This window comes from Trichosurus vulpecula, chromosome 5 (assembly GCF_011100635.1).
Source record: "Trichosurus vulpecula isolate mTriVul1 chromosome 5, mTriVul1.pri, whole genome shotgun sequence".
NCBI classification, from domain to species: Eukaryota; Metazoa; Chordata; class Mammalia; order Diprotodontia; family Phalangeridae; genus Trichosurus; species Trichosurus vulpecula.
Genome location: NC_050577.1, coordinates 203,942,188 through 203,968,339, shown reverse-complemented (window position 1 = coordinate 203,968,339; position 26,152 = coordinate 203,942,188). Strand labels below are relative to the sequence as shown.

General features: G+C 40.2%; 1 protein-coding gene across 3 annotated transcripts in view; it reads right to left on the bottom strand.

The window, feature by feature from the left end:
- Positions 1-302: 302 nt before the first annotated feature.
- The window catches only part of ERC1 (ELKS/RAB6-interacting/CAST family member 1), a 404,612-nt gene continuing 378,762 nt past the window's right edge, over positions 303-26,152 (bottom strand). For all 3 annotated transcript variants that reach the window (XM_036761847.1, XM_036761848.1, XM_036761846.1), the window contains one exon: positions 303-6,000. In XM_036761847.1, the coding sequence (XP_036617742.1) occupies positions 5,863-6,000 (138 nt within the window). In that variant the 3' untranslated portion in view covers positions 303-5,862. The remainder of the gene's footprint in view (positions 6,001-26,152) is intronic.

Sequence of the window (26,152 nt, the reverse complement as noted above, 5' to 3'; positions counted from 1 at the left end):
AACTGCTTTTAAGTTTTCTGAAGGCTCAAAGGGGCCCAACAATGCAGAACAATGCCCTTACGCTCTACGTTATTTCTTCCAGATCTAGGTGCATTTGGACTGAAGACTACTGTCCTGAAGACAGCTTGAGGTTTGAGCTGGGTCTTAACCCTTATCACTGTGTCAGTAACAGCTATGCCAGTTGACTAACTGGGCAACTTCTCTTCCCACCTTCCAACTGTACTCATTCATTTTAAAGCAGGCTTGAATGCCCTTTGGCCCAGAACTCTTGATAACAGGCAAGACAAAAAAGAGACAGTGAGGAATTTTTAAATAATTTTATAGTTTCCTGATGAATTAAGTTTGTGAATAAAAAAAGAAAACCGAACAAAGTGTTTATAATAATTATCAAGGCAAAGTTGAATATAACACAATTTCTTTGCATTATCATTATCCTGTCAGTTACGCAACTCCAGCAATAACACACACACATACGCACACACGCACACACACACATACAGTTGAAGGCAGTGGGCAGGTTTGGTAACACCAGCATCTCCAGCTGCCTCTGTTACCAAAAAGGAACTCAAGCTATAAGGGAGATGGTACCCTATATACTCCTCTCCTCCTCCACTAAAGTGCAACACCTCTCTTCTGAAGCAAGCAAAGGAGAGAGTCCCAGGCTGCACCTAATGTTCCTACGTTGGACGTGCTGACTTGTTTGGCTGTCTACTGGGCTGTTCCTGCAGTGGGGCAGGCAGGTCATAAAGATGTGTATTAGGGTGAATGAAATACTGGTATGGTATATGGTGTGGTGAGTTGGGTCCAGAAGCCTTGCTCAGGCCCAGGAGGAGTCCTCAGGCTTTGGTCCAATTCATCTCCTTTTCCAAAAGCATCTTCAATGGCTGAAGATTTTCTGGCCCAGAAAACTTAAGAGGTTTAAAAGTTCAAGAGTAAGAATTAGGGGACTGAAAGTTGGAGGAGTTGAGAACTGAGTGTAATTTGTCTCACCTGGCATGTAGGCTTCAGGCTAGCCTGAAAAGTGAGAGGTTAACTTGATGAAATAGCACCAAGGGGGGAGGAAAGAGGTTGTGTGGCCTGTACTGTGGCTATTGCCAGAAGGGGGGCCGCCAACCACTCACCCTAGCACCATAGCTAACGAACTTAGACAAAGCGTCAAAGAGATCAGCCCCTGATGCTACATGGTGCTAGGCACTGGGGGCGTGGACTCTGAAACATTTACTCCAAAGATCCAGCTTTCATTTTCTTCTAAGCCTTGTACAGAAAAAGGCAAAACATCTAGATGCAGGCCCATAATTTTTCCTCAGCAAGCCTGGGAGGAGGGGGAGGAGTTTGGCTGCCCCTAGCTTGAATTCCTTTATTAAAACAATATTGGTTTGCATTTTATTATTATTTTTTTATAAAACACAGCTCTTTTTCAGTTCTACTACTATTTTTTTTCTCTCATTTAAAAAAAAATATTTCAACAATGGACACACATGGTTTATAACTGCTCCAGTTCTCTGGACCACACAGACAATATTGACAAGCAGAGAAACAAAACAGCAAAACAGGAGGGATGGGGGACAAAGAACCCAAGAAATCAAACCCTAAACCTCTTCATCCCTCAAAAAAAATCAGGAGAAGAAATATCAACGATACGGTCACAGCACTTGCCAAACACATCAGAAAAGTCAGGGGCCTCCTGGTTATAGTTTTGACACTAAAAAGTTTCGAAACAGTTTTTGCTTTAAAAAGAGTTGGCAGAGGCAACCATTTTGTTCAGAAGGATTTCCCTGTAGTGAAGGGGAATTTTGTTTCCTGCTTAGATATCCCCTCAATTCACATGAAAAACCCCACAGATTTTTTTAAAAGAGCTTTCCTTTGAATGGTTAAGTCAGATGGTTTTCTCCCCACTGTCTTGATGAGCAGAGGATGGCCCCCATGTGATCTATATGGAGGTCCCCGCTGATTTTATGGGAACAGTACTGCTGAATCACAGCTTTCTCTCTTTCCACCAACTTCCTCTGGCCTCTGGGCTTTGATGGCTAGAGGAAATAGTGACTCCTAATGAAACGGGGTCCTGTTGAAACCTCGAAGATGCCCCAATATATACCCTGGCCTTGATCTTGGGGGAATTTACCATGGAGTAGAAAGATGAAGCATTTTATGCTCTGGAAACCTCCCCAATTTCCTAGAGCAGAAAAGTAAAATCTATGGAGCAGCTAACAGCTTTTGGGAAATGGGGTCAGAATGAGACTGAGTCTGGAAAAGCTATATGGGTTTTCCTTTGATATAGAACCCGTGAGCAGCAAAACCAAATCCTAGTCCTGGAACATCAGTGAGGGAGGATTAGCGCAGTGGAGTCACTGGAATTTCACACATACTGCCCTTTATTTTCTTCCTCCCTCCCTTACCCAGGGGTTTCAGCCAGGCTAAAGACATGACAAACCTTTGGCTTTATGTTCATGGATGATCAAGCCGAGCCTTCCTTTCATAGTTTGATGCCAGGCACGACTCGGTTTCTCCTCCCCCTCCAGCCCTCTTTCTCCTATAACCAAGACAACTCTACTTTAAATGTTAGCCAGCAGTACCATTAACTATGAGGAAGATCTCAGCTTTTAACATCCTATACCACTGTTGCTAATGTCCTTTTTCAGGAAAGCAGATACAATCACTCAAAACTCCTCTAAGTTGTTGTCAGGGCTCAAATGGGTTCACACATATGTTTCATTACATTCAAACTTAGAATGAATTACCCATTTTAATCGGTATACAAACTTCAGCCCAGATTCTTCATAGATCAGTGTATTAATACACTGGAGGGATAGGTGGGAATGTGAGGAGAGAGAGACAGAGAGACAGATACAGAGAGAAACACTCTCTTATTTCTTTAGTCATCAACACTCCCACACAACTGTGAGGTTGATTCAGCCCACCACTCTCTTTCACTGCTCCAGGTACTATATTTTTTTGGGGTAATTGATCTTTAAGTGAGAAAGAGCAAATAGAGTGGTTAATGAAATGGAGAAGTTTGGGAAGATTACTGTCAAACCTCCTTGAAGGCAAAAAGCACTGAGCAGCAGTCAGGTGATTTGGCAAAACCACAACAGTCACTGCTAGATAATGCCTGCATGATGATGCCTATGCATGTCTTATGGAAGTAGGCAATCAATCAATATGTGTTGACTGAATGAATGTGCCAAGCCCAGGAAGATACACAAAAGTCAGTGACCTGATTAATTTTCCTTCTCAAAGGGAAAGTAAGTTACCACCAGTGCTAACTCCTGGCCAAAGATGCCTTCCTCTTGAAGGCAATTCCTAGGACCATCTGGTAAGACAGGATCTCTGTCCAAGTAGGATCAAAAAGCTTATCTTCTATGGTTCAGGCCAGACCAAGTCAGATCAAATCTGTTCCTAGATCTTTCTTTCTCCCAAAGCCCCAGAAAAGGATTAGATGGATTTCATAGTGGAAATCCATGAGGAGAGCTAGAGTGGAAGTGGAAGTGGGGCATGAGCTAATGCTCCAGATGGGTCAGAACCACAAGTAGCCTGCCTGCGATCATCCCTTGTCAGTTTGTCAGAAGAAACAGGCAGAATTGGCTCAGATCCCCAAGCATGGGTTCTGGATCTGATGTCTCCATTTTGCTCCAACAAGGGCAAGATATTTCTTCAGAAGTTCGGCTATACACTGGTGGCTCAATTAAGACTCCACCGTTTCAAGCCTAGAAAGGCTGTGGAGTTATAGATGATTTATGGGCAGTGTAATAAACAGATAGAACTCAGGTAATTGGTCACAAATGACTGCCATTACTCCCCAGTCACAGTCTCACCTCCTCAACCCCACCCCTCCCCCAAGCAAACTAACCTTCCTATCAAGGAACATATCAGCAAGAAGTTTATGAGCCGGATTCATTTAGACCATAGATAGCGAAAATTCTGGTATCTCACAGGGAGAAGGTATTGTTTTACAACAGGGAATGAGGGCTCTTAGATTTCTGACAATGTAAGGTAATGGGACAGTCTGGGAGTGGCAGTGGGAAGATGTCAAGTCTGATGGATATGATGGCTTTATGGACAGCACTAAATTCCTTGGGTAATTGGGGGTGAGGGAGAAAATGCATGTCCTAAATGTTTTAGGGCAATAGCTTTTACCAAAACATGTGGGTGTCTGGCAAAGGAAGTGGTAAAAGGGACAGTTCCGACATGAATTGTCCATATTTGAGTGGCAGTGTCTGGTCATTCACCACTGTCCTTGTCTGTGTTCTGGAAAAGTCCTTAAAAAGCCTTTACAACTTGAGGATTCTTGTAACTTTGGAGCCTGATTTCTGATTTGCAATTTATAGACAGTAAAAACCAGGGTAACTACTAGCCTGAATGTATTAAAAGGGCACTTAAAGCTATCTTCCTAAATAGGATAACCTTTCTAGGACAACTTAAAAAAAATGAAAATACTGAATAACCCAGTGAGATTTCCTGTAAGCAGTAAGCGACCAAGCCCCTAAATGCATTGATTTTGCTATAATTAGAAAAGCAGGTTCTTGAAAAAGATTTACTAAAAAACTTCCATTCTAGAAAGATTGTGGGGGCAGAAGGGTAATACCTTTTCATTCTCTCACTTTCAAACAGGTTTGTCACATGGCAATTGTTACAGATCATATATTAGGCATTTTTTCACTGGCAAAGAGGCTGGGTGGCATTTTGATAGAGAGGAGCGAAGAGAGCCCATATGAAAGACAGGAAGGCACTAAGTCACACATTAGGAGGCCAGGGAAGCTTGCAGAGCTCACCTTCCCATGCTCACAATGAATCATAAGAAACAAAATGCACTGAAGGAGCCTGGAAAAGGGAAGTTGTACTAGCTGTGCTATGGGCTCAAGATACGAGAGTCCCGAGGAGTGAACTGGAGAATTGTTTGTGGATACAGAAGGCACGAGCCAGACTTCTGCAGATCCAGTTTATCTTCTACAGAGGCAAAACTGACTGGAGTGGGAGAAGTCCTCAAGGTCCCAACTTTTTTTTTTAATTTACTAGAAAAGTTTTGTCTGATAGCCTTAAGCCCAGTAAGGGCACAGGGCTCCAGTGTAACTGGACTTCCTGTAGCAGCTTCTCATTAGCTTTTCAGAGGAGGTGGCCAAGGAAGGACAGGAGACAGGATGGGGGCAAAGAACCAAAAGTGGGGGTGTTTTGAATTAGTGTTTGATAAGCTATTACTGAGGCAGTGGGGAAGTAGCTACTTCCCTGCCTGAAGCCTCCCAGAAGACAAAAATCAGTAATGAGAAAAGGCAAGTAAAATAAAGAGCACCTTCCTCCCTGGAATACAATTATGATAGAAGAGTTGGTTCTCTCTTAATTTGCTCTTTTGTCTCTCTCTTCCCCCTCTACTTCTTTCTGTGAGACTATCCTTTTTAGAGAAATCACTCCAAACACAGAACACCTTAGATTTCTGACCCGTTGCAGGTCATTTTTTCAACATGCTGAAAAAGTGGCACCTATAGGTTTTGTTTTTATATTAAAGGGACAAAAGAGAAAAGACAACCGCTTCATGTCCCCACGCTGAAGCAGTATCACTAGTTTCCAACAGCCACTCATTGATGACGACTAGATGACAGATCTCTGTGGAGAGGGAGCCACCCACTGTGGACCCCCCCAAACAGTGAGGAGACCACCGCCACAGCAAAGAAGATGAATTCAAAAACATTGTGGGACTCTGGATGGAAGAACAGAGATAGGAAGTAGTCTGTGGTGTTTGGCCAGTTGGTTTTAACATGTACAAGGCAAACCAAAGGTTTGCAAACATCTGTTGTTCTTACTGCTCCTTTCTTAGGTCCCTGGACTGAATGGGTTGGCTGTTGGATTGGACCACAAGGTCATTGGGTGGGGTCAGGAGGATTCCTCTAGTGCATTGACCACTTGTTCCAGAATGTCGGGGCAGTGATCGGCTATCTGTTGGAGGATGGCGTTGGCAAACTCCTGAAGTTCTGCATTGTCTCGCTCACCTTTTTCTAATTCGCTGCACAGCTGCAATGGAAAAGAGAGAGAGGGTTTTCAGATAAATTAAGGATAAGTTATGGACTCAAGTCAACCAACATAAACATATTTAAAGGCTCAAGGTAGAAGAATTGGGTTTAGGGGAGATCATGCTCTCCCCATTTCCTCTTGGGAAATCTATGTCCTTAACAGAGAGCAGACATCATTATTATTAAAAACTGTGTTGATGGTTATTATGAAATGATTATAGAGTTCAGAGAAAATGAGGGATTTTACCTTTTGCTTTTTGCTAAGTACCATCCGATCTTCAGTTAAACTAGCTGAGGGTGTCTTTAGAGCAAGGGGAGGCATTCCTCTGTTAGGAATGAATATATTTCTGAGGCCTATCCCTCACCAGTGTTTTACTTCCTCTTTGCCATGGTCCATCATTCACTTAAACTTCCTCTGCTGAAGGAATCTCCTACTTCAAAGTCAAGGTTTAGTACTGATCTTGATTCTCAGAGGTAAGAACTATCCAGCAAAACTATCACAGAATGTCAACTGAGTAACCACAACAAGCAGAAACTATATTCACATAACTGGGAGTCTGAGTGTATGATTCTCAGCGTAGCTGCAGTGTACGCCATGTCTCAGGTCACATAACTTAAAACTGAAATGTCAAAACAGGAAAACAAGATTTGCTGCCTTGTTCCCTCCACTTGACTCCCCAAATATGCAGTATGGCTGTATCAGCACTGGTATAGTAAACAACTCTGAAATTCCCTCATATCAAAGGACTAAATTTCTGAACTCAACAATGTCTTCCTGAAGAAGCCAAAGTCCATCTTGCAATCTGCCTAAGGGAGGCAGCAGGCATCGTCCAGTAATAGGAGAATCTTGGTCAGACGGATCTGTAGTCAACTTTTAGCTATTTGAGAGTCTATTCATTATAGCAAATTTATGAATCTTTTCTGTCTTTTTTTTACAATGGGGTGGATCAAGGTATGCCTGTAGATGCCTGTTACTTTAAAAGGACAAATTCTGATCTTGGAGAAAAAGGTCCAAGTCCTGAAACAGGGGAAGGGGAAGAAAAGGACTCCAGCGATTTGTCAGAAGTGAATTTAGCCCTGGGAATGGTAACAGGACCACCCCCATCTAAATACTTATCGTACTATCAACGACCTTATACCTTATATTATGTTCAGGTTCAAGGACCAGGAAGATGGAAATAGACTGTATCAAAGGGCAAAGTAGTTAAAAAGACAATTTTATGAAGCAAGATTAGAAGAACTAAATATATAGAATAATACAAGTATATAAAGTAAAAATGCCCAATAAGAAAAAACTAAAGTGTAGAGAATGTGATTACTGTCTATAAAAGCCATGAGAGTATAAAGAAGGTAGAGGGAGTGATTTAGCTCAGGAGAAGATGTATGGAAGTAATGTTAACAAGATCAATAGAAAGAAACTGACATAAAATACCAAGTAGTGTTTTTCCAGTGGTCTGCTAAGCATTTTTGTCAGGGACATAGGAAAGAGTCATGCTCTTAGGTATTAAAATGTGGAAGTTGCTAAAACTAAAGAGGTTTAGAATGGTAAATAAGCCTTTTCCATTTTGTAGACTAACTTTCTCAGCATTAGTTGTGGCAGCTTGAAGAGGCAGACAGGTGTAATGAAAAGAGATATAGGTTTGAAGTTAAAAGACAGGTTCAAATTCTGACTCTACCTCTTACAAGTACCTGGGTAGTCTTGGCCAAATCACTTAACTTCTAAGACTCTCAATTTCCTAATCTGTAAAATGAAAGTCTTGGCCTATGTGATTTGTGATCCTGTGAACATTAAATATTGGTATGATTGAGTGGGAAGGGATTTCATTGAGTCTTCCTCCATTATATGATTCTAAAATGACCTTGCTTGAAAAATTCCCATCAACATAAATCTTTTGGTGAACCTGATATTCAATTTTCAAATAGACTTTTAATTTTGCTGGTCTTAAAGTACAAAAGCTTTCGACTTTCTGCAGTTAGAGGGTAAAGAGAGGTGGTATAAGACTTTTTTAAAGGAATCTAGCAATGAAAAGGAACTTAAAACTTCACATATAAAATGGGAAGTTTTGTGAACTGTGGGAAATGCAGTAGTGACAATGGATAACACAAGAAACTGTATTTCCCTGTCTCTTGAAACTCCATACATTGAATTTGGTTGAAAAGATCTACCTTCACATCTACTTGTCAAAATACCCACCCGCTCCCACCCCACAAGCATTTATTTCACCCAAGAGAAAAAAGAAAAAAGTTGGGGAAGATGGGGCAGTAAAGGCACCTGATGGGATGCAGGGCATGGTTCAGAAATCTGATGGGACTGGTGGAGGCAGTTGGTGACCCAGAATATAGTCTGACTTTTGGTTCAGTTACGCTGGGAGAAGAGAACTCAGTCTTCATCCTAGAATCAAAGAATTTGAGAGCTGGAAGGCACTTGAATGGCTAACTAGCGTACCTGACAAGTGCCTGCCCAACTTCTGCTTCAAGAATTCCAAGAGGTGGAAACCCACCACAGCCCCCATTTCTGGACAGATTTAATTGATGAGAAGATTTTTTTTACATCAAGCCTAAGTTTACTTATTTGAAAGTTCTACCAACATTGCTCCCAGTCCCCACTGGGGAGAAACAGAACAAATTTAGTTCCTTCTCCATGTGACAGCCCTTTAAATACTTGAAAACAGCTATCACAATCCCCTTGAATCTTTTCTTCTCCAGGGTAAACATGCCTAGTACCTTTGACCAAGCTTTACACGATATGAAGTCAAGACTTCACGATCCTGGCTGCCCTATTCTGAATACTCTCTAGCTTTTTAAGGTACCCAATATTACAAAAGCTTTTTGGTTGCCATATCACTCTGATGATTGATCTTGGGCTTGCAGTCTATTAAAACCCCCAGATATTTTTCAGAACAACTTGTGTCTAACCATGCCTTCCACCAATTTCTAACTATAAGGATGGGGTTTTTTTCTGTATACAGATATACCCCTTTGTGTGCTGGGGTGCTATGAAAAGAAGACTCCAGGAGTAGAGGCAGGGTCTCATTGTGCCATGTGGTAAGATAGGCCATTTGCTCTAGGGCAAGGGTCCACTCATTCATGTTAGGTAATAATAGCTGCTAGCATTTATATAGTGCTTTGCAGAGTGCTTTCACAAATATCTCATTTTATCTTCACTACAACCCTGTTTAGTGGGTGCTACTGTTATCCCCATTTAATAATAGAGGAAAACTGAGGTAAACTGAGATCAAGTGAGCAAAAACTAGAGAAGGAATCCCAGACCAAAATGTAGCCACTGTGAGCCAGCTCTGCCACTCTGAATGTTGACTGAGAATGGCTGAGTTTAAGAACAGTCTCCTGTTGCTCAGATCCAAGCCCAGGTCAGGAACCTAGGGAGAGAGCTCAGGCCAGGAAGCCTGGGATCAGTTTCACCCTGGATAAGACCCCTTTGGGAGCAGTGAAGTGCTTACAGGTCCTGAGCCTGAGCTGTCCCCGAGATCATAGAATAATGTAACACTGTTTGTAAAAAGCAGAGACAGGGCTGGCCAGGATCTTCCCTCCAGAAGTGTGCATAGCTTAGTCCTAATGCCAAGTCTGGAGTCTGGAGGTAGGTTGGAAGAAAGAGTAAACAAAAAAAATGACAATAACAATAATTATAGCTAACATCTGTAAAGCACTATGCTAAGTGCTTTACCATCATCATCTCATCTGCTCCTCACAACTCCAAGAGGTAGATTCTATTATTATCATTTTACAGATAAAGAAACTGAGGCAAAATGGAGGTTAAGTGACTTGCTCAGGGTCACACATTAAGTAAATGTTTAAAGATCGATTTGAGCTCAGGTTTTCTTGACTCCTGGCACAGAAAAGCTGATCTAGTGACAGGGACACAGAAGAAGAGAATGACTCCAAAACATCTAAAAGGAATGCTTAAAAAAGAAAATGTAGCTTGGAAACAAATTTAACTAGAATTCCTATAAGAGATAAAGCAAGAATTAAAAAAAAAAGAGTTAAAAGTGTTTTTATAAATGAAATGAGGATGTCAGATGAAAAAATTTGGGAAAGAAATGACAGCTATGAAAGAAAGACTTGGAAAGAGAATTAACAGTTTCTCACAAGATCTTATATAAAATTTTGTGCAAGCAGCAAATGCCCTGAAAATTTGAATGGAGCAAGTAGAGACCAATGACTTCATGAGACAAGAAGAAATATTAACACAAAGTCAAAAGACTGAAAAATACAGAAAAAAAAACAAGGTCTCTCACAGCAAAAACAACTGACATGGAAAATTAAGGAGAAAAAAAAATTAAGAATCATTTGACTACCTGAATGCTGTAACCAAAAAGAGAGCCTAGACATCTTGTTTCAATTAATCTTAAAAGAAAAAATACTACAAGCAGCCAAAAAAAAAGAGAAGTCACAGTCAAGATCACAACATGACTTAACAGTCAACACCATAAAGGAGCAGAGAGCTTGGAATACAAATATTATAGAAGGCAAAGGACATAGGCCTTCAGTTAAGAATGTCTTACCCAACAAAAATAAGTGTCATCCTACAGGGGACAAAATGAACCTTTAATGAAATAGAGGAATTCTAGCATTCTTAATGAAAAGGCCAGCATTACATAGAAAGTCTAAAGTTCAAATGCAGGAAACGAGAAACAAAAAAAGGAAACATGAGTGAGTAATCATAAGGGAGTAAGAACAAACTGTGGCTATTCATGCATAGAGTGATGATCTGTATTTCCTTTCAGAACTCTAACATCATCAGGGGTCACAGAAGGAGTCCAATTAGACAAGGCCCTGGGAGCGCTTCTGTTATGTTTTGATCATAAAGGAAGAATGGAAAGAGAAGGGATGAAAAACATACTAGGGATTAAGGGGAGATGGAAAGGAAGGTTGCAGGAAGTTATTTCACATTGTCTGTGTGTGCAAATAGAAATCTATAGAGACAAGGGAGAGGGGTATGTGTGTAGTTGGCAATGGCTGACATTTGAACATCACTCTCACCTGAGCTGGTCAAAGGAGGGGTGAATGTGTGTGTGTGTGTGTGTGTGTGTGTGTATACATATACATATACATATACATATATATATATATGTATGTATGTACATAGACACACTAACACACAGCTGTCCAATTGCTCAAATATATTTACCATTTGCCATTTCTGAATCCAAACTTCACAGAACAAATCCCTTAATAAAAAGGGATTGAGGACCTAAAAGGCCACATGTGGCCTCAAGGCTGCAGATTCCCCACTCCTGGTCTGGGATAACTAGAAAATAAGGTTCTAGCTTCTAGGAATGCAATGGGAGAGGAACAGAAGAGACTCAGAAAGCATTTGAGGTGGTTTAGACATGGTAATTATAGGACTAGTGATGAGCCAAGCTTTGGAAGCTGAAAAGTAACCAAGTGGTGAGATGTATAAGGTGGTAATCAGGAGAAATTACCTTGAAATTCCTTTTGTTTTGGGAGCAAAGGCAGATTGTAGGTGGATAGTACAGAGTATGAAGAATAGAAAGAAATGTCAAGGAGGCTGAACAGTAACAAAACTTCATTGCTGGTGGAAGTTTTTTGGTTCAAGGTGCTTTGCCCCAAACACATTTACTATAAAGCACTGGTAAACTACTATCCTTGGAACAGGTTAACAATCTGTCGTCTAGGCCAAAGTTAAGACTTAAAGGAGTCACCAGAAAATTCCACCAGAAGCTGCAATTTAAAAAAAGAGAAAACTAGCTAGGGTTTAGCTGACTGTTAAGTGTAAAGAATAATGCATTCAATCTCTCAAAAGACCAGCTGAAAGAATATGTGTTCTGTGAATTCAAATAGAGGGGATATGAACAGGAGAGGCTAATGTGAAAATCCAACTGTGGCTGGCAGTGGTTTAGCTTGATTCCTTTTGGCAGATGGTTTGTAGGTACAAAAGTATAAAGAAATCTCTTACTTTGGTCTGAGTAAAAAGGAATCTGAGCTTGATATCTCAGACTGGATTGCCTGGGCTGTGGAACTGAACTGCGTGCTGGCGGGCCCTTTCTGAGATGATGGACAGCAGCCAAAGCAGCTGGGTTGGAATCTTCATCCTGCTACAGCTGACCCTGTTCTGTAGACTCCCGAACGGCTCATCTGTCTCCTGAACAGCTCATTTGTTTTGGAGATTAGAAGAAATAAAATGACTTCTGATTGTTGATTTTGAAACAGCTACAGAGCAAAAGTAACAGTTTATTCTGCCATATTAACTAATGTGCAAGTCAAGGAAACCTGGTAGGAAAGGTCTGACTGCAAGTTGGGAAACTCTCGTCACATATTTTTCTGCTGACATTTAGTCTTCCTTAGAAAAATCTGAAAACATTTTCTTTTCTACCTTTTCCTTTGCTGAATTCCTTCATTGCGGATGAAGGGGTGGGAGAAAGAAGGGGAGGAATGTTGGAGATGTACTAGATCTCCAGAATGTTTTATCTTATAACCTGCAGATAAAGACTCTCTCCCAAGTATTTTCCTATTTAATAGTTTCCTCAGATACTATGCAGCAAGAACAATGCTTGGTCTGTTATCGTGGCCTCTTTAATTCTCTCTAGCACCACTATTCTACCAGTGGCTGCAGGCTACTGCTGGCAGAAACCCAGGTATAAAGAGTCCATTGTAGCATCTCCATTCATGACCTTGCTGTAGCGGTAATGATCCCAAGGACTACTGCTGAGAAATTCACCATTTTCTCAGTAATGAAATTTCTTTGCTTTAAAGGGAGGTGACACTGGCCTCTTGGCTGTTCCACGAACAAAGATACTTCATCTTCCAGTTCCAAGCATTTTCTCTGGCTGTCTCCCATACATGGAAAGCTCTCTCTCCTCATTGCTACCTCTTGGCTTCCCTGGATTCCTTTTAAGTCTGATCTAAAATCTTACCATCTCCCATAAGTCTTGACCAATCTCTCTTAATTCCATTGCCTTCCTTCTGCTGATTACTACCCCTTTATCTTGTACGTAGCTTGTTTGCACATATTTGTTTGCTTGTCATCTCCCCTTTTAGACTGTAAGTTCCTTGAGGACAGGGCCTATCTTTCATCTCTTTTGTATCCCCAGAGGTGAGTCCAGTGCCTGGCACACAAAAGACACTTAAAAATGCTTTTTGACTGGCTGACTGAATTGCACAACCAAAATAAGAACCAGGGCTGGAGCCAAAGGGCAACAGGCACTGAGAGCAGCAGAGGGTCAAACTCCCTGCCTACAGAACCAGATTAAAACACAATTGGGAAATGTTTAAAAAAAAATAAAAACACAACACAACAAAGATAATGTTAATTTGTGGTTTGACAAACTTCTATTTGAGTGTGATGCCACTGAAAGTTGGATGTATCTTCCTGGAATTCCTTTAAGTATATTAAGATTCATCCAGAGATATTACTTGATTCCTTGAAATCAAAATCAGAGGAAACCACTACGTACTCCAAATGTGTATTTTAGGGCAAATAAAAAAAAAACCCAGATAATCACAGATTTTTGGTCTGATACACTAACTAATCATCTAAAATGGATCAAGAGAGAATCAAAGATTGAGCAGGAAGGGATTTTAGAGTTCATCTAATCCAACTCCTCATAGCCATTTTACAGATAAGGAAACTGAGGCCTAGCAAGGTCAAATGATTTGTGCAAGGTCACACAGGTTGTGTCAGGGATGAAATCTGAACCCAGGTCTTGTCACTACAAATCCACTAGTCCTTCTACTAGATTATACTGCTTCTCCACATAGCTAAGTTAAAATTATTATATTGTTTAAGACATTTATATGCTACATGGTAATGTCATATTCCAATATACTTTTGCCTTTAGCTTTCTGAAATAAAAAAAAAAATTAACACCCTTTCTCCCCAAACTCCACCCCCATGCCTAGCAATAGCATGGAACATTATGAAACATGACAATGGCAACATGACAGATATGCAGGGACTGAAAGAATTAAGATTTCTGTTAATTTGTATCAAAACAAAGCCCTTAACTTGCCTTTAAGAATTTGTTTTTAGGTCTATTTAGTTGGTGTAAATCCTAGTCCTAGACCAGACTTGCACAACTTGACAGTAGGTAGGGGCAAAAGTTAAAATAGGCCTAACTTCTTCAGGCTGCAGATAGGTTTTTAGCAGCTCACTTTCCAAGTAAAGGCATAATTAATGATTAAACCATTTCTCAAAAATACTTTTTTTAATTGGGACAATCAGCAAACACTTCTTTATGAAGCCACCTTCAGTAAAAGACTTCCCAGCAGCAGCAATTTCTTTAGAAATCTGAAAACTAATCTACTAGTAGCTGCCTCATTTTCTGAGTTTACTTTCCTGAGAAACTATCGTTCCCCACTGAGATTTTTCAACAATTTGGACGCTTTAATTTGTTTTTCATTGGTGTCCAGTTTGCCTAAGGTCAAGATGTTTTGATTCAAAATGGCGACAAAGATTGTATTCCTTTGGAACAGCAATTACTTCTCAACGAACAAGGCACAATATTTTGTCTCTCATGTAAGTAAACAAGTACCTATTTGTCCACTCTGGATTAAAAATTCTATCTTCTGATTTGATCTTCCATTTCTTTTTATTACCTATTTTATAAAGTCACCCAAAAAACTTTAATGTTAGAACCAAAAAATCTCCACAGCAACTGCTCACATACAAAGAAGTACTAAACTGAGTGTCTGCCCTTGGAGGGAGCGCCAAACACTCCTACAATTTGGAAGGCCGCCGAGCAGTGAGAGAGGGGAAGAAGCCCTCTTGTTGCCTCCATCGCATAGCGGGTGTCAGCTGTGTTGGTATGTGGCTGCACTCACTTTGTCCCTGTTCAATGCTTGTAATGACTGAAAACACAGTGAAAAGAGATGACTCTCACTCTGTGCAGACTAGAGACAGATTGATGATGGCTGGTTGCCATAGGTCACGTGACAAACAGGAGAGTGTGTGCAGTGGCAACCCGTCGGTCAAGTTAAATGAGGGGCACAATAGTGACTAGTGGAAGGTGGGTTATGCAGGGCATGGACAAAGCACTCATTACATCTTTATTTTCTTTTATGAACTCTACATTTTTCGTGGGCCCCCCAAAATCCTTTGGCGGCTGTGTGTCGTGCAGGCCTGTCCTAGACCTTGGGCAAATCACTTAATCTCTCTGGGGCTCAGTTTCCTCATCTCTAAAATAAGATGCTGTCTTATGTCCCTTTCAGCTCTAACTTTACCATGAAAGGTAAGGCATGGCATTTTAAATTTCAGTTTTTTAGTATCACTTGCTGAAAATATTTCTTACAGAAAACTGAAAAGAAAATATATTTTCCCTCATGCCCATCGTCTCTGGTGGTCATACAGATTTAACTGACCAGGTTCTAGGTGAACAAATTTCTAGAAGAGAAAAACAGGGAGTACTTTTTCTCCTTGCTGGGAAGGTTTAGGGAAAAATTCAATTTGGTTTTGCATCTTCTAGAGTTATTCTATAGTTATTTTTACTCATTTCTCAACATGCTTTTGAATGGGAGAGTCACTATATAGCAAAAACTGGGGAGTGCAGAGATAAATCTCATATGAGAGCAAGAATCTTGGCAACCTGATGTCTGAAAACATAGCTTTTTGATTATCCACTTCAAACTAATATCATAATATGAAGGACTAGAATTGTAACATTCCAATAGATTATTGCTCCAGTCTAGGCAGTTTACAGTGAATATGACCAATCCAAACTCCTGGATATGATGATTTGACATTGCATTTGTGCATGTTCTTCACTATCATGAATGTTTACATGTAGCTGTGCAAAGATACTTAGAAAATCCAGTGGCTCTTATTGTCTCCCCTAAGGGCTCTATCAGCCAAGGGTAATATAAATCAATGCACATTTAGAGCTAGAATAGATCTCAGAGATCATCAAGTTCAATCATTTTAAAGATGAGGAAATCAAGGCTCAAAAGTCAAGTGGAATGACTAACACTGTACAAGAAGTTGAAGAAGAATTTGAGCTAATGGCTACTTATATGGAAGAATGTGGACAAAACTTATTGTCTTACAGAATTCACTCCATACTATGAAAGCAGACCCCAGGCTCCCTAGGTCCAATAAGCTTGTAATATCAACCATGGGATGAATCCAACTATGCTCTCTCCCACCTTCTCTTTCTTTTGCCCCTTAACCTATTGTATGGGGTTAGACTAGGTAGCTTCTGTCGTCCTCCCAAATTGTGTGATTCTCATTAAAGATTCCAAAATCTAGATCTGGGAAGTGTAGGTAACACCTTGCTTCTTTACTAATCATGACCCCCAGAACCACTGGGAAGCAAGGAAACCGGTAAAATATTACTGATAGACATCAGAGACAGAAAACCTTTCTGGTATAAAAAGGAAAAACTGGAAAGCCATGCTGACACAACAGACCTGTGAGCTCACCTGATACCACAAGCACAGATCTAAAAAATTGCAATATTCTCCAACTCCAGCTGACTGAGCTTTAATAACTAAATCTCTTAGATCCAAAAAATTTGTTTGTGGGTTCTCTTTTTCTTTCCTACTCTGGAATGGCCCTAAGAACTCTGAGAGTGGTTAAAAGGCCTTAAAAAAAGAACTGAAGGAAGAGATAAGGAGTGAAATTAGAGGTTTTACCTTAAATTTAAAACCTGAAAGGAGAATCTGTGGCTGAGAAGAGAAAATGGAAAATCGTAGCAAATAATGGACATTCTGGAAAATAAGAATGGATAGATAGAAAAATGCAAAGATACAACAAAAACTAGAATAAGACAGTAAAATTGGGAAAAAACCACAGGAAATATCTATAATATGAAACAACTGACAGCAAAGGTTGTAGAGATAATCTGGGAATCATTAGCATCCAAGAAAAAAACATAATGAAACACAAAACCTATACACTAAAAGGAAATTGCCTGGAAATACTGGAAAGAGGGCAAAGGGTAGATTGATAGAATACACAGGTAATAATAGAGACTAACTTCAGTTTTAATTCATTCAGAAAAATGGTTACCAAACACCATTACAAGTAGACAGAAAGAGAAAGCTCAGAGACCAAGAAATTACAGGGAAAATCACACAGCATTACGTACTATCAACAAGAAATGAAAGGAAAACTTTGGAAATAATATGTAGAAAAGCAAAAGAAATGGCTTGTGCCCCAAATTAATTTGGACTTGTAGAGCTGACCCTCGAGGTGGTGGGGTAGGAAACAGACTTTTAACAATATTTCCAAGATTTCCTTTTGTGAAAAATCAGAGTTGGGAAGATTCTTTGAAATGCAAACTGAAGGGAGAAAATACTTAAGAAAGATAAATCAGTTTGAGTGGCTTAAGAGGGCTAAGAGCTAGTGCTTGAATTCTGAAAGGATTGAAAAAGACCTGATAGAGCCACATCTGTTTTAAGGGTCACGGAGGGAACAAAAACAGGCAAGGTCTGAACTAAAGTGTTTAAAAATAAAAGCAGTACATTGTTGCCAGAGGTGAAGACCAAAGTCAGAGCAAAAAGGAATCTTCATAAACTCCATTCTTAACAAGGGTGGGCAAGAAAAGGTTAAAAAATAAAGATTATAGAGACAGAAATATAATAAAGTAGGACTGAGAGGCACAGATATTGGGAGAAGTGGGTTCTAAGACAGAAAACAGGATGAAAGATGAGAATGCCTTAAGGGAAATACAGTACAGCTGATTGTAGAGCTAATTTTTTAAAGGGGGACAATGGGAGACATATAATTGCAGGAAGACAGAAAGAGTACTTACATCTTTTCGAGACTGTAAAAATGATAATCAATAAAAGATACGAACAAAGGACAGATTTAAATGGACACTAAATCTTGATAAACAACGATCAAATCAAATCATGAAAACATGAAAATTATTTTGGAGAGGAAACAAAGAAAATTATAAGAAATTACTATATGTATCTATCAGTACGCCAAGCTTTCTTTGATATTCAAACTTTCTTCACTAAAGCTGATCAAAAACTGCATATAACTCAGAAAGATAGAGGGCCTGAGTCTCAGAGATGTGAAGTGCATTGCTCATGAGGCAGGTCAGAGGCACAGTGTACAGAAGCCTAGACTTGGAGTCAGGAAGACCAAAGTTCGATCTTATCTCAGATATTGGCAAGTCAGGTTACCCTGTGCATATCACTTAACTTCTCTCAACCTCTGTTTCCTCAAATGTAAAATGGGGAAAATAAGAACACCTATTTCATAGGGTTATTGTGAGGATCACATAAGATATGTAAAATGCCTAGCAAACTTTAAAGTGCTATATAAATGTTGGGTATTATTAGCCATTATTATGGTAACACAGTATCCCAGGGAACTGAAGGCTGCCCTACTCTAAGTTCAGCATTCAGTACACTAGTGATGTCAAAACAAAATAGAAATGGATCCCTGGGGGCCACATGTATTGACTTAGAAAATTTCAAACTGATATTATGTTGAATTGAATTTTTATTTTTTTAAACATTTCCCAATTATATTTTTTTAAATAATTAATATTTTTTATTTTTAGTCTACAACACGTGGTTCTACATAATTTTGAGTTCCAGATTTTCTTTCCCCCACAACTCCCCTCCCCAAGACGGCATGGAATCCAATGTATCTTCTACATATAACTTCGCATTGAACTTATTTACACAATAGTCAAGTTGTAAAGAAAAATTATGACCAATGGAATGAATCATGAGAAAGAAGAAACCAAAACAAAAAAAAAAAAAAGAAAAACCAAAGGGAAAAAAAATGGAGAGCATACAGTGTGCCTCAATCTGCATTCTGACTCCATAGTTTCTTCCCTGGAGGTAGACAGCTGTCTCCATCATGAGCCCTTTGGAGCTTTCTTTGGGTCTATCAGGGTTAGTCATCACAGGATCCATATATCTGTGGTTGTGTACAATGTTCTCCTGGTTCTGCCCCGCTCACTCAGCATTATATCCTGCAGATTTTTCCAGGTTATTATGAAGTCTGTATCTTCCCCATTTTTTATAGTACATTAGTATTCCATTACCTTCATATACCACAACTTCTTCAGTCATTCCTCAATTGATGGGCATCCCCTTGATTTCCAATTCTTTGCTACTACAAAAAGAGCTGCTATAAATATTTCTGTGCATATGGGTCCTTTTCCCACTTGTGTGATCTCTTTGGGATACAACCCTAGAAGTGGTATTGCTGGGTCAAAAGGTATGAACATTCTTATAGCCCTTTGGGCATAGTTCCAAATTGCTCTCCAGAATGGCTGGATCAGTTCACAACTCCACTAGCAATGTAACAATATTCCAATTTTCCACATCCTCTCCAGCATTTATCATTTTCCTGTTTTGTCATGTCAGCCAATCTGACAGGAGAGATGTGGTACCTAAGACTTGTTTTGATTTGCATTTCTCTAACAGTAGTGATTTCATGCATTTTTTCATATGCCTCTAGATATCTTTAATTTCTTCCTCTAAAAACTGCCTGTTCATATCCTTTGACCATTTATCAATTGGGGAATGACTTGTATTCCTATAAATTTGGCTCAGTTCTCTGTATATTTCAGATATGAGGCTTTTATCAGAGATGCTAGTTGTAAAGATTTTCTCCCAATTTTCTGCTTCCCTCCTAATCTTTGTTGCTTTGGCTTTGTTTATACAAAAACTTCCCTTCCAACAGAACTGCTTTTTCTTGCCACTTTTATGCAATATAATTTACCTCATTCTATCTCCCCTTTTCTCCCTCTCTCAATATATTCCTCTCTCATCCCTTAATTTGACTTTTTAAAGTTATCATCCCTCTCAACTCATCCTGTGCCGTGTGTGTGTGTGTGTGTGTGTGTGTGTATGTATTCCTTCACCTACCCTAATACTGAGGTCTCATGAATTATATGTATCATCTATCCATGTAGGAATGTAAACAAAACAGTTCAACTTTAGTATGTCCATTAGGATTTCTCTTTCTTGTTTACTTTTTCATGCTTCTCTTGATTCTTGTGTTTGAAAGTCAGATTTTCTATTCAGCTCTGGTCTTTTCACTGAGAAAGCTTGAAAGTCCTCTATTTTATTGAAAATCCATATTTTGCCTTGGAGCATGATACTCAGTTTTGCTGGGTAGGTGATTCTTGGTTTTAATCCTAGTTCCACTGACCTCTGGAATATCATATTCCAAACCCTTTGATCCCTTAAGGTAGAAGCTGCAAGATCTTGTGTTGTTCTGATTGTGTTTCCACAATACTCAAATTGTTTCTTTCTGGCTGCTTTCAGTATTTTCTCCTTGATCTGGGAGCTCTGGAATATGGTGACAATATTCCTAGGAGTTTTCTTTTTGGTATCTTTTTCAGGAGCCAATTGGTGGATTCTTTCCATTTCTATTTTACCCTGTGGCTCTAGAATATCATGGCAGTTCTCCTTGATAATTCATTGAAAGATGATATCTAGGCTCTTTTTTTGATGATGGCTTTCAGGTAGTCCAATAATTTTTAAATTATCTCTCCTGGATCTATTTTCCAATGAGATATTTCACATTGTCTTCCATTTTTTCATTCCTTTGGTTCTGTTTTATAATTTTTGATTTCTCATAAAGTCACTAGCTTTCACTTGCTCCAATCTAATTTTTAAGGTAGTATTTTCTTCAGTGGGCTTTTGGACCTCCTTTTCCATTTTGGCTAATTCTGCCTTTCAAGGCATTCTTCTCCTCATTGGTTTTTTGGAGCTCTTTTGCCATTTGAGTTAGTCTATTTTTTAAGGTGTTGTTTTCTTCAGTATTTTTTTGTGTCTCCTTTAGCAAGTCATTGACTTGTTTTTCATAGTTTTCTCACATCACTCTCATTTCTCTTCCCAATTTTTCCTCTACTTCTCTAACTTGCTTTTCCAAATCCTTTTTGAGCTCTTCCATGGCCTGAGACCAGTTCATGTTTTTCTCGGAGGCTTTTGATGTAGGCTCTTTGACTTATGTTGACTTCTTCTGGCTGTATGTTTTGGTCTTCTTTGCCACCAGAGAAAGATTCCAAAGTCTGAGACTGAATCTGGGTGCGTTTTTGCTTCCGGGCCATGTTCCCAGCCAACTACTTGACCCTTGAACTTTTTTCAGGGTATGAGTGCTTGTAGAATAGAGAGTACTTTGTCCCAAGCTTGAGGGGCTGCACTGTTGTTTTCAGAGCTTTTTCTACACAGCAAGCTCTGCCACACCAGCATTCCTCCTCCCCCAAGAACCCCCAACCCTAACCGCAACTCAGACCTTAAACAGGCTCTGCAGTCCTGGTCTGATCTACCACTTAATTTCTCCCACCAGGTGCGCCTGGGGCCAGAAGCAACTGCAGCTGTAGTTCTGTCCTCGGAGCTGCACCACCGCCGCTGCTCTCCTTTTACTCTGCCCCCGCAGCTTTTCCCACTAACCTTCTGTGTTTTCTTTGGTGTTTGTGGGTTGAGAAGTCTGGTAACTGCCACAGCTCACTGATTCAGGGCGCTAGGGCCTGTTCCACCTGGCTCCTGGTCAGGTTGGTCCAGGCGTGGCTCACGCTGGACTCTGCTCTGCTCTACTCTCAGCTCCATGCAACAGAACTTACCCAGTGACCATCCAGGCTGTCCTGGGCCCTGCTTCCCTCTGCTATTTTGTGGGTTCTGCAGTTCTAGAATTCGTTCAGAACCATTTTTTATAGGTGTTTGGAGGGTCCTGGGGAAGAGTTTTAGGCAAGTCCCTGCTTTCCAGCAGGCATCTTGGTTCCACCCCCCGTCCTAATTCCCCTTTTCATTTTTGATACTGGTAATTTGATTTTCTTCTTTGTTTTTTTTTTTTTAATGCAATTTATTTATTTAACATATTTGGTTTTCAGCATTGATTTTCACAACAGTTTGGATTACAAATTTTCTCCCCATTTCTGCCCTCCCCCCCCACTCCAAGATGGCGTATATTCTGGTTGCCCTGTTCCCCAGTCAGCCCTCCCCTCTATCACCCCCCTCCCCTCTCATCCCCTTTTCCCTTCCTTTCTTGTAGGGCAAGATAAATTTCTACGCCCCATTGCCTGTGTATCTTATTTTTTAGTTGCATACAAAAAGTTTTTTTGTTTTTGAACATCTGATTTTAAAACTTTGAGTTCCAAATTCCCTTCCCTCTTCCCTTCCCCACCCACCCTCCCTAAGAAGTTGAGCAATTCAACCTAGGCCACACATGTATTATTATGTATAACCCTTCCACAATATTCATGTTGTGAAAGGCTAACTACATTTTGCTCCTTCCCAACCCATCCCGCTTTATTGAATTTTCTTCCTTGACCCTGTCCCCTTTCCAAAGTGTTTGTTTTGATTACCTCCACCCCCATCTGCCCTCCACTCCATCATCCCCCTGCCTTTTATTTTTTTTTTTATCTTCCTCCCTCTTCTTTCCTGTGGGGTAAGATACCCAACTGAGTATGTATGGTATTCCCCCTCAGGCCAAATCTGATGACAGCAAGGTTCACTCATTCCCCCCTCACCTGCCCACTCCCCTCCTCTCCTAGAACTGCTTCCTCTTGCCACCTTTATGGGAGATAATCCACCCCATTCTATCTCTCCCTATCTCCCTCTCTCAGTAGGTTACTCTCTCATCCCTTAATTTCATTTTATTTCTTTTAGCTATCTTCCCTTCATCCTCAACTCACCCTGTGTCTGCTCTCTCTCTTTTACATATATATATATATACATACATACACATACATACATATACACATAGATACATGCATACATACACATTCACTTATATATATACATAAACATATATATATGCATATATATATATGCATATTCCCTTCAACTACCCTAATACTGAGGTCTCATGAATCATACTCATCATCTTTCCATGTAGGAATGTAAACAAAACAGTTCAACTTTAGTAAGTCCCTTGCAATTTCCGTTTCTTGATTACCTTTTCATGCTTCTCTTGATTCTTGTGTTTGAAAGTCAAATTTTCTATTCAGTTCTGGTCTTTTCACTGAGAAAGCTTGAAAGTCCTCCATTTTATTGAAAGTCCATATTTTGCCTTGGAACATGATACTTAGTTTTGCTGGGTAGGTGATTCTAGGTTTTAATCCTAGCTCCATTGACCTCTGGAATATCGCATTCCAAGCCCTTCGATCTCTTAATGTAGAAGCTGCCAGATCTGGGGTTATTCTGATTGGGTTTCCACAATATTCAAATTGTTTCTTTCTGGCTGCTTGCAGTATTTTCTCCTTGATCTGGGAGCTCTGGAATTTGGCAACAATATTCCTAGGAGATTTCTTTTTGGGATCTATTTGCGGAGGCGATCGATGGATTCTTTCAATTTCTATTTTGCCCTGTGGCTCTAGAATATCAGGGCAGTTCTCCTTGATAATTTCCTGAAAGATGGTATCTAGGCTCTTTTTTTGATCATGGCTTTCAGGTAGTCCAATAATTTTTAAATTATCTCTCCTGGATCTATTTTCCAGGTCAGTGGTTTTTCCAAGGAGATATTTCACATTGTCTTCCATTTTTTCATTCCTCTGGTTCTGTTTTATAATATCCTGATTTCTCATAAAGTCACTAGCTTCCACTCGCTCCAATCTAATTTTTAAAGTAGTATTTTCTTCAGTGGTCTTTTGGACCTCCTTTTCCATTTGGCTAATTCTGCCTTTCAAGGAATTCTTCTCCTCATTGGCTTTTTGGAGCTCTTTTGCCATTTGAGTTAGTCTATTTTGTAAGGTGTTGTTTTCTTCAGTGTATTTTTCAGTATTTTTTTGGGTCTCCTTTAGCAAGTCATTGACTTGTTTTTCATGGTTTTCTCGCATCCTTCTTATTTCTCTTCCCAATTTTTCCTCTACTTCTCTAACTTGCTTTTCCAAATCCTTTTTGAGTTCTTCTATGGTCTGGGGCCAGTTCATGTTTTTCTTGGAGGCTTTGGTTGTAGGCTCTATGACTTTGCTGTCTTCTTTAGGCTGTATGTTTTGGTCTTCTTTGTCACCAAAGAAAGAATCCAAAGTCTGAGACTGAATCTGGGCACGTTTTCGCGTCCTGGCCATATTCCCAACCAACTAACGTGACCCTTGAGTTTTTCAGTGGGGTATGACTGCTTGTAGATTACAGAGTTCTATGTTCTACGTTTGGGGGGGAGGTGCCAGCTCTGTCAGAGCCGCACTCCTCCTTCCCCAAGGACCCCCAGTCCAGACTGGGCTCAGATCTTCGGCAGGCTGTGCACCCCTGCTGTGATCCGCCACTTAATTCCCCCCACCAGGTGGGCCTGGAGCCGGAAGTAACAACAGCTGTAGCTGCCCCACCTCCGCTGCCCCCGGGGCTGGAAGCCGAACCGCGAACTCCTTCCACTCCCGCAGCTTTTCCCACTAACCTTCTCCGCAGTCTTTGGTGTTTGTGGGTCGAGGGGTCTGGTAACCGCTCACGTATTCAGGGCGCTAGGGCCCCCTCCGCCCGGCTTCTGGACTGGATCGTCCACGCCGCTCAGGCTGGGCTCTGCTCCACTCCGTTCCCAGTTCCCAGCTCCCAGCTCCCAGCTCCGTGTGGAATAGAGCTCACCCAGAGACTATCCGGGCTGTCCTGGGCTGGAGCCCTGCTTCCCTCTGCTGTTCTGTGGGTTCTGCTGTTCTAGAATTGGTTCAGAGCCATTTTTATAGGTTTTTGGAGGGACTCGGGTAGGGAGCTCACTCTAGTCCGTGCTTACCAGCCGCCATCTTCCTTCTTTGTTTTTTTTTAATCAAATTGACCAAAGGTTTACCAATTTTATTTTTTCACAAAACCAGCTCTTGGTTTTATTTATTAATTCAGTAGTTTTCTTGATTTCAATTTTATTAATCTCTCCTTTGATTTTCAGTATTTCTAATTTAGTATTTAATTGGGGATTTTCAATTTGTTCTTTTTCTAGCTTTTTCAGTTGCAGGCCCAATTCATTGATCTCCTTTTTCCTCTATTTTATTCATTTAAGCATTTAGAGATATAAAACTTCCCCACAGAACTGCTTTTGCTGCATCCCTTAAGTTTTGGCATTTTGTCTCATTGTTGTCATTCTCTTGAATAAGATTATTAACTGTTTCTATGATTTGTTCTTTGGCCCACTCATTCTTCAGAATTAGATTATTTAGCTTCCAATTAATTTTTAGCTTATTTTTCCATGGTTCTTTATTACAGATAATTTTTATTGCATCATGATCTGAAAAGGATGCTTTGACTACTTCTGCCTTTCTGCACTGGATTGTGAGGTTTTTATCCCCTAGTACATGGTCAATTTTTGAGTATGTGCCATGCACCTCTGAGAAGAAAGTATATTCCTTTTTATCCCCATTCACTTTTCTCCAGACGTCTATCATGTCTGCCTTCTCTAAAATTCTGTTCACCTCCTTAACTTCTTTCTTGTTTATTTTGAGGTTAGATTTATCAAGTTCAGAGAGGGGGAGGTTTAGGTCTCTCATTACTATAGTTTTGCTGTCTATTTCTTCCTGCAACTCCCTTACAATCCCCTCTAAGAATCTGCATGCCATACCACTTGGTGCATATATGTTAAACAACGATACTGCTTCATTGTTTATGGTGCCTTTTAGCAGGATGTAGTCCCTTCCTTATCTCTTTTAATTAAATCTATCTGTACTTTTGCTTTGTCTGAGATTAGGATTGCTACATCTGCTTTTTTTTACTTTAGCTGAGGTGCAATATATTCTACTCCAGTCTTTTACCTTTACCCTGTGTGTATTCCTGTTTCAAATGTGTTTCTTATAAACAGCATATTGTAGGATTGTGGTTTTTAATCCATTCTGCTATCCGCTTCCGTTTTGTGGGAGAGTTCATCCCATTCACATTCATAGTTATGATTACTGTCTGTGTCTTTTTCTCCATCCTATTTCCCTCCTCTTCATGCTTTTACTTCTCCCTTTCCCCTTCCACTCCTCAACAAAGGTTTGCTTTTGACAGCCGCCTCCCTCAGTTTACCCTCACTCTTGATTCCCTTCCCTTATTTTACCGTTTTCCACTTGCTACTTCTTCCCTCCTCCTGACCTCCCCCCCTCCCTTTTTTTTTCCTTTCCCCTCCTACTACCTGTAGAACCAGTTAGATTTCTATACTTATCAGGGTATGTTATTCCCTTCTTTAACCAAATCCAATGACAGTAAAGTTCAAATACTACTCTTGTCCCTCCCTTCTTTCCCTCTACTACAATATGATTTTGTGCCTCTTCATGTGATATTATTTACCCTTTTCTACTACCTCCTTACCT